The 13,552-nt window shown below is 37.5% G+C and overlaps 1 protein-coding gene and 1 pseudogene across 7 annotated transcripts in view; one reads left to right on the top strand and one right to left on the bottom strand.

The window, feature by feature from the left end:
- The window catches only part of IPO11 (importin 11), a 185,143-nt gene that overhangs the window by 48,743 nt on the left and 122,848 nt on the right, over positions 1-13,552 (top strand). For all 7 annotated transcript variants that reach the window (XR_005068903.1, XR_005068904.1, XM_037062876.1 and 4 more), the window contains 3 exons: positions 9,593-9,641; positions 11,152-11,222; positions 12,942-13,134. Coding sequence is in view for 5 of the 7 variants with exons in the window: in XM_037062876.1 (XP_036918771.1) it covers positions 9,593-9,641; positions 11,152-11,222; positions 12,942-13,134 (313 nt within the window). In the remaining 2 variants the exon portion in view is untranslated. The remainder of the gene's footprint in view (positions 1-9,592; positions 9,642-11,151; positions 11,223-12,941; positions 13,135-13,552) is intronic.
- LOC118998825 (40S ribosomal protein S2-like) lies at positions 1,501-9,219 on the bottom strand (annotated as a pseudogene).

Raw genomic sequence — 13,552 nt, 5'->3', positions numbered from 1 at the left:
CCCAACAAGTTGTAGTATAAATTCCTTATTAGTATCATGTCCTCTACTTTTTTCTGTGCAGAAATGTATAGCTGCATTTATTTTATCCCCAAACAAAATAGAATTGTGTTATACTTACTGAGGTATGTGTATGTTAGTTTTCACAGTGAGTTTAGGTCAGCAAAAATGTTGCTCTCTGGATTGCTTTGGGGGCCACACAGAAAGTTTGAAAAATAATTGGATCTTTGAATATACTCTAGATTTGACCAGATCCACTCTTTTTTACTGTTTTGTGTGTGTGTGTGTGTGTGTGTGTGTGTGTGTACTGGTAAGATTTTTATTGAAATAATGTTGTTATTGTTAGAAGTTAAAAACTGCTAATATACATTATAATCTGATGACTATTTTGTCTCTGAAAGTATTGCATGCTTATTTTTTTAAGTTAATTACATTTTAACTTTTTAAAGAAGTTTAAATAGGAAATTTAACAGACCATTTAAAAACTTGTTAGAGATATTGCTAAAATTTCTAAGTATCTTTTAAAAACATTTTATGCATATTCTTTTAGATATATTTTCCCTCTTCCTTGATTTATATAAACAGGATTTACATGTTATTTTGTTACTTGCTTTTTTAAAACTTAGTGTATTGAGAATATTTCTCATGTCAGCAATGTATTGATGATTACAGCTGGTGGGCCATTTTTTTTAAATGATAAAATTAGTATAGCTTTCCTGTAATTCACTTGCCTAGTTACCTATTCATAAGACATATAGGTTGTTTGCAGGTTTTAATTGCTGATAAGTGGTGTTGGAACAAACATTTGGGTACATATGTCACGTATACTTTTCTCATGATCTCTTTAGGATGAATTCCTAGAAATGGAACATAGTATTGATGTGTTACCAGATTGCCAGAAAATGTATCAAAGACCAACCACAATTTTAAATACCAATGCATTTTAAATATTTACAGTCATTACCAAACCACCAAAAAACAATTCCCAGAAATCAATTTTACAGTTCTCCCTCAGTTCCCTCACTAGAATGTAAGTTCCATGAAGGCAGAGACTTTGTTTTATTGACTGTTCACCGCAGAGCTTGGAACAGTGTCTCTCGTATAAAAATGCTCCATAGTTACCTGTGAAGTGCATGAACACATGATGTGGTAGAAACACTATGTCAAGAGACTCAGTAATTATTGTGTGCGATATTATGCTGAGTATTATCAAATTATATTAACTAGAATTATGTTGGTCATTTTTTCCCAGCAAAAAGTGAATTGATTTGAATTACATTCTTATAAACCAGAACAGTGGTTTTCATTGGATCTGCTAGTATTTTGTAAGCCTTTGGCTTTCCCTTAATAGTCTTTTTTCTGTCTGCAGAAATTATATTTGTCAACCTTCACTCAGTTACAAATTCTATATTGTAGTGTTTAAGGTGTACTGATTGAAGGTGGAATTTTAACAAATTAAGGACATCTTTTTAAATAACATAAAGATCTTAAAAATTTCTGAAACTTAAAAAAAGTGGGAAGTGATAAATGATATTGGTGCAATTTTGATTTCTGGAGGCACATAGATTTGGATTTGAATATCACCTTGGCCTTCTCCTTGTACAAAAATTACGTAGTGCTCATAGCTTGACCTTGGGTCCTCTGCACAGAAACTATGGTATGGGTCTTTACCAGATGGTCAGTGAATTCCTGATAGGTAGACTTGGTGAACGCAGTCTCTTTCCAGAGGTCAGAGATGAGATAGTTGTAGGTCTTAGAGATGCCATCAAAGGTGGCCTTAGCAAAGTTGCCCAGGGTAGCAGTGTAGCCCCTGGCTGAGGGGTAGCATTCGTTGATACCAGCCATTATTGGCAGCTTTTGGGACACAGGGGCCAAGATGATGTCCAGTGCCCCTGGGTGTAGGGATTAGGCTCACCAGCACAGAGCCGAGGCGCTCAGTCATCTTACAGGGGACAGTGTGGGGGTTGCCAATCTTGTTGTCCCAGTAGCCTCGTCGCACAGGGATAAGAGAGAGCTTGGCCAGGATGATGGCCTCAGGGATGACAGTGGGTACTTCCTTTGAGCACTTAAAAACCAGACCAACATGTCCATTGTTGTCCCTAATGGCAACAAGTGCCTTGAACCAGGTCCTCTGGCCTGCATGTGTCTGCTTTTGCAAGGGCATACTTTTCAAAACTTCATCCTTGAGATGTGCCCTCAAGAAAAAGTCACTGATTTCAGATTCCTTGATGGGTAGAGAAAAGAGATCTCCTCCAGGGACTTGATTTTTGTGTCTTTGACCAAGTGGCCCAACTTGGTTATAGGGATCCACTCCTTATTCTTGGCCTTGCCTCCAAGAGCTCCATGGCCTCAACTCTGACCCCTGTCACGACCTCTGTGGGGATGCCGCTGCCAAATCCTCCACGGAAGCCGCTGCAGACACCCATTCCGGGGCCTCTGGGCCCTTCGGCAGCACCAGTGTCATCTACTGTTTGGTGTTTCCTGGGGGAAAAAAGAGATCACCTTGGCCTTTTTAAAAAATTTTTAATCTGCCCTGGCTGGTGTAGCTCAGTGGATTGAGCACGGGCCTGCGAACCAGAGGATCACGGTTCGATTCCCAGTCAGGGCACGTGCCTGGGTTGCAGGCCAGTTCCCGGCAGGGGACACATGATACATTGTGTGTCCTCGTCAGAGGCAACCATACACTGATAGTTCTCTCCCTCTCTCCTTCCCTTCCCATCTAAAGATAAATAAAGAAAATATTTAAAAAAAAATTTTAATCTTTATTGTATTTTTCCCATTACTATTTAGTTGCTTTATACCCTCCTCCCCACAGCAGTCACCACACTGTGTCCATGTCCATGAGTCCTTTTTCCTTTTTGCTCAGTCCCTCCACCTTCTAACTTCCTTCCACCCACTAGCTGTCATCTGCTCTCCAACTATGAGTCTTTCTCAGTTTTGCTTGTTAGTTCGCTTTGTTCATTAGATTCCACGTGTGAGTGAAATCATATGGTATTAGTCTTTGACTGGCTTATTTCACTTAGCATGTTCTCCAGATCCACCCATATTGTCACTAAGGTAAAAATTTTCTTCCGTTATACAGCTGAGTGGTACTCCATTGTGTGTCACATAGTTATTTTATCCACTCATCTGTTGATGGACACTTGGGCTGATTCTATATCTCAGTGATTGTAAATAATACCGCAATGAACATAGGTATGCGTATGTTCTTGCAAATTAGTGTTTTGGGTTCCTTTGGATATTGTCCCAGAAGTGGGATCACTGGGTCAAAAGCCAGATCCATTTTGAATTTTTTGAGGTATCCCCATACTGTTTTCCACAGTGGCTGCACTAATTTGAATTTGCAGCAACAGTGCAAAAGGGTTCCCTTTTCCACAGCCTTTCCAGCACTTACTGTTTGTTGATTTATTGATGGTAGCCATTCTGACAGGTATGAGATAGTCTCTCATTGTTGTTTTATTTTGTATTTCTCTGACAACTAGTAATGTTGATCATCTTTCATATGTTTATTAGCTGTCTGTATTTCTTCTTTGGAGAAGAGTTTGTTTAGCTCTTTTGCCCATTTTTTAATTAGGTTTGTTGTTTTGGGGTGTTGAATTTTATAAGTACTTTTTAAATTTTGGGTATTAACCCCTTATTAGATGTATGGCAAGTATGGTGTCCCATTCTGTGGGTTGTCTTTTTATTTGAGCTTAAATAAATAACACCAGGCTGCTTTATATTTTCCACCTTAGTTTGTAAATGAATCAACCTTTGAACCGCAGTTGTTCATCTAATCAGCTGTGACCCGCAGCCTGGATTAAGCTTCACGGGGCAGGGCAGGGCAATTCCTGCTTGTGGGGCTATTGCTTCCCCTCAGGCTGATGCCACTTGGAGAGGAGTTGTCTGCTTAAGAAAGATGACTTCTGCAGTGTGGGGGATGGCTGAGCACAGGGATACTGGCAGCTGTTCCTTCAGTTCTTTTCCTGGAGCCACCAACCCAAGGTTCTCCTCAAGTGTCTCTAGTTCACTGTGCCGTCCTGCTAGACTCCAGAGTAAGTGGCTGCAAATGAACTTTTGTGCATTAGCCCTTTAAGAGGCTCTCTGTGTCTCCAGGCATCTCTCCCTGGCAGACAGAAATCCTGCTGCTTTTCACTGCTGGATTTTATCTGGTTTCCTTTCAGGCTTTGGTGCTGTAGGATGGAGAGCCCAGCTTGAGGTTTAGACCCCACACTTCTCGGGGCCACTGAGACCTCTCTTCAGAAGTTGAGCTGGCCTGCATGGGAGCCCAGCCAGCCCTCTCACTCCTTCTCCACATTCCCTATCAGTCTTACTAGTAGTGGTGAAGTGATTTCTTCTGTTTGTCCTTGGTTATAAGGCTTCTCTCCAGCTGGTGTGCAATTGGTTACTCAAGATGATTTCTTTATAATTTAGTTGTAGTTCCAGATTGGTCCTTGGAGAAGGTTAGTGTAGATTCAACTTAGTCCTTCACCATCATGGATCCTCATGGTTATGAAGATCCATGAGGATTCCACAATCTGCCCTTTACAAGCCAGAGAATCAGGAAAGTCTGCTGTAATTGCATATGAGTTTGAAGGACTGAGAATGGGGACTGAAGGCGTTAAGTCCACACATGAGTCCAAAAGCCCAAGAACCAGCAGCACTGGTGTCCAGACATGCATTACACCTGTCTTTATTTTGCTTAGTTCAGCCTTTCTTCATACTGCTCCTCAAGCATGTCTTGAGATGAGGAGGAACAGTCTGCAGAGTTTCAGGTAACTTCCCTTTTTTCCAAAACCCTGGGGCACAACCACTAAACCAGAGCAGAGACCACAAATCCCCTTGGACTTTTCTTAATAGCACGGCCACTGGCTGTTACTTTCGCCATACTAAGTCTCCTTTTTTGTAACATGGAGAAAAAATAATAGTACCTGTACTTCTGGTCAAGATGGCAGCATAGCCAAACACGGCTTACCACCACACACAACCATATCAAATTACAGCTAAAACATAGAATAGCTATCATCCAGAACTGACAAATCGAGTTGAATGGAAGTCTGACAACTATGTGGTAAAGAAACCACATCTATCCAGATTGGTAGGAGGGGTGGAGATGTGGAATGGGCTGCTCCCATACCCACATGTGGTGGATTAAAATTAGAGAGGGAAAGCTCAGAAGTGAGGAGTTCCAGCCACATATCAGGCACCCCAGCATAGGGTTCCAGTGCCAGGAAAATAAGTCCCTGTAACTCCTGGCTGCAAAAATGAGTGGATATTGAGTGGTAGAAGAAACTTTTGGAATCCCAAGCAGTAACTCATAAAGAACCCACCCACAGATTTACTCAGACTCATTCCCTCTGAGCTCCAGCAATGAGATAGCAGCTTGGAAGGCACCAGTGGCGTACAAGGAGAGACTGAAATGTCTGGTATCAAGGCAAGAGCTGGGGGACAACTTTCTCCCGGACAGAAAGGCAGGCAGAGGCCATTGTCCCTTTTCCGAACCCTGAACCCCACAGAGCAATAGAATTGGAGGTGGGTGCCATATCTGAGATTCCATCAACCTGGATTAACACAGTTTTCCCCACCCTGGAGATCCCCTGATACTCCTTCCCATCCAACTTGCTAGCACATGCCAACTGTTAACAGTGACTTTTCTTTGTGAATGGCTGGTCTTGGTTCATATGTCACAACTTCCTAAATTTTACCAATCATTAGCTGGCTTCAGTGAAACCACAGACCTTGAATCGATAGCTAGATGGTCCCAGGCCCAGCACTAGCAACAGCCAGCCAAGATTCACAGCTTGGCTTTGCCTGGGAATCTCCAAGCCCATCACAAGTCACAGTCATGTGAGATTGCCTTATAGCTTATGCATGGTGACTCTAGACAATGTGGGGGCTGACCTTGGTGTGTACTACCCAGAAAACCCCAGAGCCTGAAGACCCAGTGGACAGCTACGATCACATTGGAGCACCAACCCCTTGCCATTGCACAGCTGATCCTCCACAAGGGGCAGTGGTTGATAGCCAGTGGGCACAGCCAGTACTTGTAGCTGACTGGCCTGGATAAATCCCTCCCATTGATCTGCTAGCAGCAACCAAGGTTCAACTACATGAAGAGGGTTTGCTCAGCCCACACTAGGGTACATCTCAAGTACCCAGTTTGTATGATGGGAGTGGCTCTGCTACTGGACCCTGTAGGACACCTCCTACATTGGTCCATGCTACCAAGACATGGAGTCACAGTAGCTCTAACTAAACCATAGAATCAAACACAGGGAGACTGACAAAACAAGGAGACAGAGAAACATTGTCCAATTGAAAGAACAGATCAAATTCCAGAAAAAGAATGAAACAAAATGGAGGTAAGCAATTTATTAGGTGTAGAGTTCAAAACACAGGTTATAAGCATGCTCAAGAAACTTAGTGAAGACTTCAACAGCATAAAAAAGATCCAGTCAGAAACAAAGCACACACTAACTGAAATAAAGAACAATACACAGGGAAGCAACAGTGGAGTGGGTGAAACTGAGAACCAAACTTGCGATTTGGAACATAAGGATGCAAAAAACAACCAATCAGAACAACAAAAAAACAATCCAAAAACATTAGAATAGTGTAAGCAGCCTGTGGGACAACTTATGACATCCGATATTTACATCTTAGGGGTGCCGGAAGGAGAAGAGAAAGAGCAAGAAACTGCAAATCAATTTGAAAAAAAAATAATGAAAGAAAACTTTCCTAATTTGGTGAAGGAAAGACATGCAAGTCCAGGAAGTACAGAGAATCCCAAACAAGATGAATGCGAAGAGGCCCACTACTAGACATATCATAATTAAAATGCCAAAGGCTAGAGATAAATAAAGACTCTTGAAAGCAGCAAAAGAAAAGCAGTTAACTTACCTACAGGGGAGTTCCCATAAAACTGTCAACTGACCTCTCAAAAGACTTTTGCAGGCTAGAAGAGATTGGCAAGAAATGTTCGAAGTCATGAAAAGCAGGGACCTATAGCCAAGATTGCTCTACCCAGCAAAGCTATCATTTAGAGTCCAAGGGCAGATAAAGAACTTCCCAGACAGGAAAAACCAAACCATTATTATATGAAATGTTAAAGAGACTTAAGAAAAAGATCAAAACCATCAACAATAAAATGTTGTTAAATATATATCTGTCAACGGTTGAATCTAAAAAAACAAATTAAGGAGGAAGAACAGAGACAGAATCATGAATATGGAGAGTATTTTGATGGTTGCCAGATGGGAGGGAGGTGTGGGGAATGGATGAAGAGGTGAAATGATTGAGAAATACAAATAGGTAGTTACAGAATAGTCATGGGGATGTAAAGCACAGTATAGGAAATGTAGTAGCCAAAGAACTTAACACATGTGACCTATGGACATGAACAATGAAATGGTGTGGCGATTGCCTGAGAGAACGTGGGGGAGCTGGGTTTAGTGGGGCAAAAGGGAAAAAATTGGGACAACTGTAATAGCATAATCAATAAAATACAATTTTAAAAAAGAAATAATAGTATCTACCTCATTGGATGTTTTAGGATTAAGAGATGATTTTTGTAATAAATTTAGCAATTACTCAAAGTCTGCTTGTAAATTGCCATTTAATAACAACTTTAATTTGAATTCTTATTCTATTATTTTGTAACATTCGTCAAGTTACTTAGTTTATTTGAATTACAGATTAGTGCTGTCTATAATTCTATAAATTCCTGATTCTGTTGATAAGCTTACTAAAATTGATGGCCTTTACAATTTTCTACGTTCATTAGAGAACCCTGACTGATACACTGATTTTATGTAAAAGAAAATAGGCCCTGTCTGGATAGGTCAGTTGGTTAGAGCGTTGTCCCAGTACACTGAGGTTGCGGATTCGAACTTTGGTCAGGGCACATACAAGAGGCAGCCAGTGAATGAATGCATACGTAGGTGGATTGATGTTTCTCTTTCTTTCACTCCCTCCCTCCCTCTCCCTCTCTCTCTCTACCCCCCCCGCCCTCTTTCCGTCTCTCTCTATAAGCAATCAATATAAAAAAGTTCTTTTAAAAAAATCTATTAGTAAACAATAGATTTCTAAGGAAAAGGGGAAATAAGACAATCTATTTTGGTCATTTAGCTGGAAGACATTCATTACAGGGTACTTTGTTAGAAAAACCTACACCATCCCATTGCTAAAAGGACATGTGACATCTTTGATGTTTCTGTCCCAAAGTTAATACGGAGATGTCTACAATCTTCAGATTCTTAAAAATCTTAATAAAGCTATTTTTCATTATCCTTTCATACTTAATCTGGAAAATTGTCTTAGTATGTTTTAAAATATCCAGGGTCTGGCACAAATAGTGCCCTTTTATTACACGATCATAAGCATGTAGTTCTGTAACATAACAATATCACACTCAAGCATACCATATGATATTTAAGGTAAAGTGTTCAAATTAAAGCAAGAAAGTATTACACCCATATTCTTACTCTACCAACCACACGCAAGCAGAACTGACTTCTGCCAGACCCTGTATACAAAAAAGTAATGGTTTCTTGAACCCATATGGTAAAAGATGATGCTTACCTTTTCTGGTATCTGAAGGCCAATATATTTTAACACTTGAGATTTCGAACCTCTGCTTAAAATAATTCCTATCATTTATTTATATATCGAGAACTCACTGTTGCCAAATACTGTTCCTGGATTCTGGGGTAAAGTAATAAAAGAAAGCAAAGCTCTGGCTCTTAAGGAGTTTACATTCTTGTGGGAGGAGACAGGTAATAGACAAACAGTATGTCTGGGAGTTATAGGACGATGAAGAAAAATTAAGTGAGGGGAATAGGGAGTAGTACTTAATGAAATATACTTGATAAGTAATATTTTACTGCAAAGTGATTGAGATAACTGAATTACCTGAAATAAGACACTGAAGAGATGAAATGCTATGCAGTACCCCCCCCATCCATAGTTTGACTTTTTTTGCCTTCAGTTACCCAAAGGCAGTTGTAGCACAAATGAATTAAATAAAAAATTTCAGAGTAAACAGTTCAGAACCTTTAAATTGCACAATAGTCTGAGTTGCGTGATGAAATCTTATGCTGCCTGAGCCCCATCTCTCTTCAGCCCTACCTACCACCCCCACGGGACGCCCGTCATCCCTTTGGCCAGCCTGTTCTCACCATACAGGCTATCGCTAGTCACTGGTGGCCGCTCAGTAATCACAGAAAGACCACATTTACATAACATCACAGTGTTTTGTTATAATTGTTTTATTTTTAGCTATGGTTGTTAACCTCTTATTGTACCTAACTTACATAAATTAAACTTTATCATAGGTATGTATATTGAGGAAAGAAACATAGTATATTTAGGGCTTTTATTCCTCAAGGTTTTAGGCATTCACTGGGCATTGGATCTTAGAACTTATCCCCTGCAGATAAGGGGGACTTAACTGTAATTACTCTCTTGTGTAAGACTTGTTTATAATAGTAAACCTTTTTATTTTAATTTTAACTTTTTTAAATTATTTGATAGATATGTTTCAGTATCCCTGAGAAATACAAGGTAAATGTTTATTACAGTATAAGTTGAGAGACTTTTTAAAAATACTCTTTTCTAGGGTTTTTTACATGGAATATTTGACCGTCTAAAACAATTTCTGGAATGCAGTAAGTACTTTCATGGTAGTATTTTTACTGTAGAACCCTTACTTGTTAATAACTTCTGCTCTAAACTTGCATATCTGGAGAGAGGCTAAAAGCTTGTGTCTTGATAATGAGTTATCTGAAGTTAAATTGGAAGCTCAGCTTTGTTTTCATACACAAGTCTTGAGTATTGAGGAAACTTTTTTTCAGAAAGTTTATTTTGTGATCATTTGTTCTATATTTCTACTGCTACTACCATTTTCCATGCAGACATCCACAAGTTATATTTAACAGATAGTCATTGTGTAGATTCTATGCACATGATATGTAGATTTCTTATAGATTAGATTCTGTTGCTCTTAGTATATTTTACATATCTGTATGATAAAAATTTCCTGTTTTATTTTTTAATGTTTTATTGTTTATGCTATTACAGTTGTCCCAGTTTCCCCCCCTTTGTCCTCTTCTAGCCAGCCTGCCCCCCAAATTTTCTTAAATTCTTAATTCCTTAATTCTTATTTATTAACCTTCTTTGGCTTACCTTTAGGACCCATTGTAATCCACTACCACACAAAAGAGGATTTAGCATTTATATTTGTGTTGTATTATACTGGTAGTCTGTTGTCCTTTTCCCTATCATTGTAAGCATCTTTGCTTAGTATACACAAACACATGTGCATGCATACACTCACACATGCATCTCCTGTATGCACACACTGGTATGTATATCCTGTATAAGTGTGTGTTTCTATGTATATATGTGTATTTTTGAGGACCTACTAACCTGAAAAGATATCTTAGTGTACTCACTTTTAGGGAGTCACTGATTGTCTCATGGCAGTCATTTGCAGTTTAATAAAAACATTCTTGAGTCTATTGCCAATCATTCTTCTGGGTACTGTACATATAAAGGTAAATAAGACAGTTCATATAACATAGTTTATTTTTCTAAAAATTATTTTTCTTTGGTTATCACCGGGGGAGCAGAGGGAGAATGGAATAAATGATGAAGCAGAATATGAAGGGTATGATTAGAGAGCAGAGTAGTTGATGGGCTGATAGACATTATTCTGAATGTACAAAAATTAATTATTATGACAGGGAAATTATCAGTAGAAAATTGTTAGACATAAAGGAAAAATAATGAGTATTTTAATCTTTGAGTGTTTTGTTTTTACTTACACTGCTTGAAAAGTATTTCAACTGTGACTAATTTAGATTTTGAAAATGAGACTCATGTTTCATGGATAAAATTGTTACCCTTTTACTTTAAAATGTGCTCAGTTTATATTTTAGGATTAATTTTGCGAAATATTAGTTTTGGGGATTACTGTTTCTGTTAAATGCAAATCTTGGTATTCTGTGAAAACTTTGTTTTTATGATTAAGTTGTTTAGAGTTGGGAATGCACAACCATGAATTCATAATGCAAAATATGCAAAAATAGATGACTGTTTTTAAGTTTGTCATTGTCTTCATTGTGAATTTATAGAATACTATAAACTTGTACTAATATTTGGAATTATTTCTAACAGGTAGAACTATAGGTACAGATAACGTATGTAGAGATAGATTGGAAAAGACCATTATTCTTTTTACTAAAGTGGTAAGTTTTTTTAATATTAATTATGTTATCTCAAATAACATATACATGTGCAAATTTAGTAAGGCAAATGATATTTTAATGAGCATACATTTTGATTTCAGCATAATTTATTTTCTGTTTATAGAAAAACTAGAGAAAAAGCACCTTTGTATCTCAAAGCCTGTAATAATTTATGTACCATAAGTTATAGTGTATGAATCACCTTGATGTTAAAAAATCTATAGTATTAGAGAAAGAGAGGTAAAAAAAGATACCAGTTCAGTGGAGCAGGACGTAGTTAAAAGATAGCAGGCAACATAATATCAGGAAGTCACGATATTCATAATGAGTGATTATTGTCAAATTAAAGCTCTTTTGAATAGAATTATATGAGTGCACTTGCTAGGCAATGGGTGTACATTTCTAATAAAATTAAGTTTTATAAAATTATTTTAATGAAATTTTGGGATTGGGAAAAATTCAAAGAATTAGGTTATAGCAATCATGAAGATTGATTGGGTTTGAGGACTTCATTGCAATGTAACAAGTAATTGAAGACAGGGGGCCAATATCTAAATCTTTATCCTTTTCCCCGTTTTCATTGAGGGTTCATTAATAGAATTAAGGCTGTTTATTCCCTGGAAGAAGAGTAAAGGAGTAGCAATGAGTTGTTTTTGTTTTTATGGTCAGGGAACACTGACCTGTAGTTTTAGTTGTGTTCATTTCTAACTATACATTCCAGATAGCCTCAGTGGTAAAAGCCCACCTAATCTTCCAAGATGCAGTGTCAAATTGACCCAGATCCTTTTAGTTAATAACAAAAATCACAAAACAAAGTAAAATAAGACAATGTGGATAGTCAGTTGTGCTGTAACAGTGTTCATGAATATTTTAATGTATGAAATTCATATTTATGACCTCTGTGACTTTTTTAAAAGCTTTCAAAATCGGAACATTTCAAATATACCTGAAAATAGAATTGAATCACTTGAGCTTTAGCAGTTACCACCATATGGTCATGGTGATTTCTGTTTAATCTGTCTGGTTTCTCGTCTCTGCTGGTTATTTTGAAGCCAGTCTAGGTATCATATAGTATTGTCTGTAAATATTTGAGTGTGTCCTTAAGTGGTAAGAGATGGAAAAAAACCACAATCTTAACACTGTTATTACATTTAAAAATAACAGTGACTTCTTAATATTATCTAAATATGTAGTCGGTTTTCAGATTTCTCTCATGAATTTTTTATAGATTGTTTGAATCAGGATTCAGTAGTGTTGGTTCTCCTTCCATTTATTTTTTTCATTGGTATATATTTGTTGAGGTAATTGGTTATTTTCTGTAGAGTTTTCCATGTTTTGAAGTCCGCTGCATACTGATGTGTTATTTACCATGTTTCTTTGTCTTCAGAACCCTTCTCTTCCCCCAGGTCTATAGTTATAAATTTATAACTATAAATTTATAGTTAGGTGTAGAGGCTTGATCACATTCAGGATTTTTTGTTTCTTTTTTTTTTTTTGTTTTGGTACAAAAAGGTGGGAATGGCAAGAATACTTTACAGGTGGTGCCATATATATTATGCACATGTTACATGTGCATTACATGTGAAATTGTGTATACACAGACTTGCCAAGGTTTAAAATTTGCCAAATGTTTACTAGTGAAGTTGAAAGATGTACTTACAGATGATTATATTCCTATATTTACTTGGGGAAAATACCTTTTAATTTCTTTCTTTACAGCTTTTGGACTTCTTGGATCAACATCCCTTTTCATTTACTCCGCTAATTCAGAGATCACTGGAATTTTCTGTAAGCTATGTATTCACAGAAGTTGGTGAAGGGGTTACGTTTGAACGATTCATTGTTCAATGCATGAATCTTATTAAGATGATTGTCAAAAATTATGCTTATAAGCCATCCAAAAATTTTGAAGGTAATGTTTTTCAGATGGTTTTATTTTTTCATTTTTTTATTTTAATTGAAGTATGAAGTAAATGCTGTTTTTATGTAAATTTTTTAAATTAAGTCTGAAAAATAAAACATTGCTGCAACATGAAATAGAGATAAGGATTAGAGTCTTGTTATGTGAATGCCAGCTTTTAAAAATCCTACATTTAGTAAACTGACTTTTACAGCGCAATAGAGGATCAGTGGAGGCCTAGAGACTTTAAGATTAAAGTACTACAGCAGCCACTGCAGCTCAGGTTTAGGCTGTATTCATTGGTATAATTAAAAGTTTTCCCAGATTTTATATAAAGTGAAGTTGCTTCTAGACAAGTTAAATTGTTGTATTATTTGGAATTCATTGATGGGCATGTGTACCAGGATGAATGAAAATCTCGTAGGAGAGA

This window comes from Sturnira hondurensis, unplaced genomic scaffold (genome assembly GCF_014824575.4).
Source record: "Sturnira hondurensis isolate 20B ecotype Veracruz unplaced genomic scaffold, ASM1482457v3 Scaffold0014384, whole genome shotgun sequence".
In the NCBI taxonomy this organism is placed as follows: Eukaryota; Metazoa; Chordata; class Mammalia; order Chiroptera; family Phyllostomidae; genus Sturnira; species Sturnira hondurensis.
Note: the sequence above shows the minus strand (reverse complement) of the source record. Positions and strands in the feature narration are given on the sequence as shown.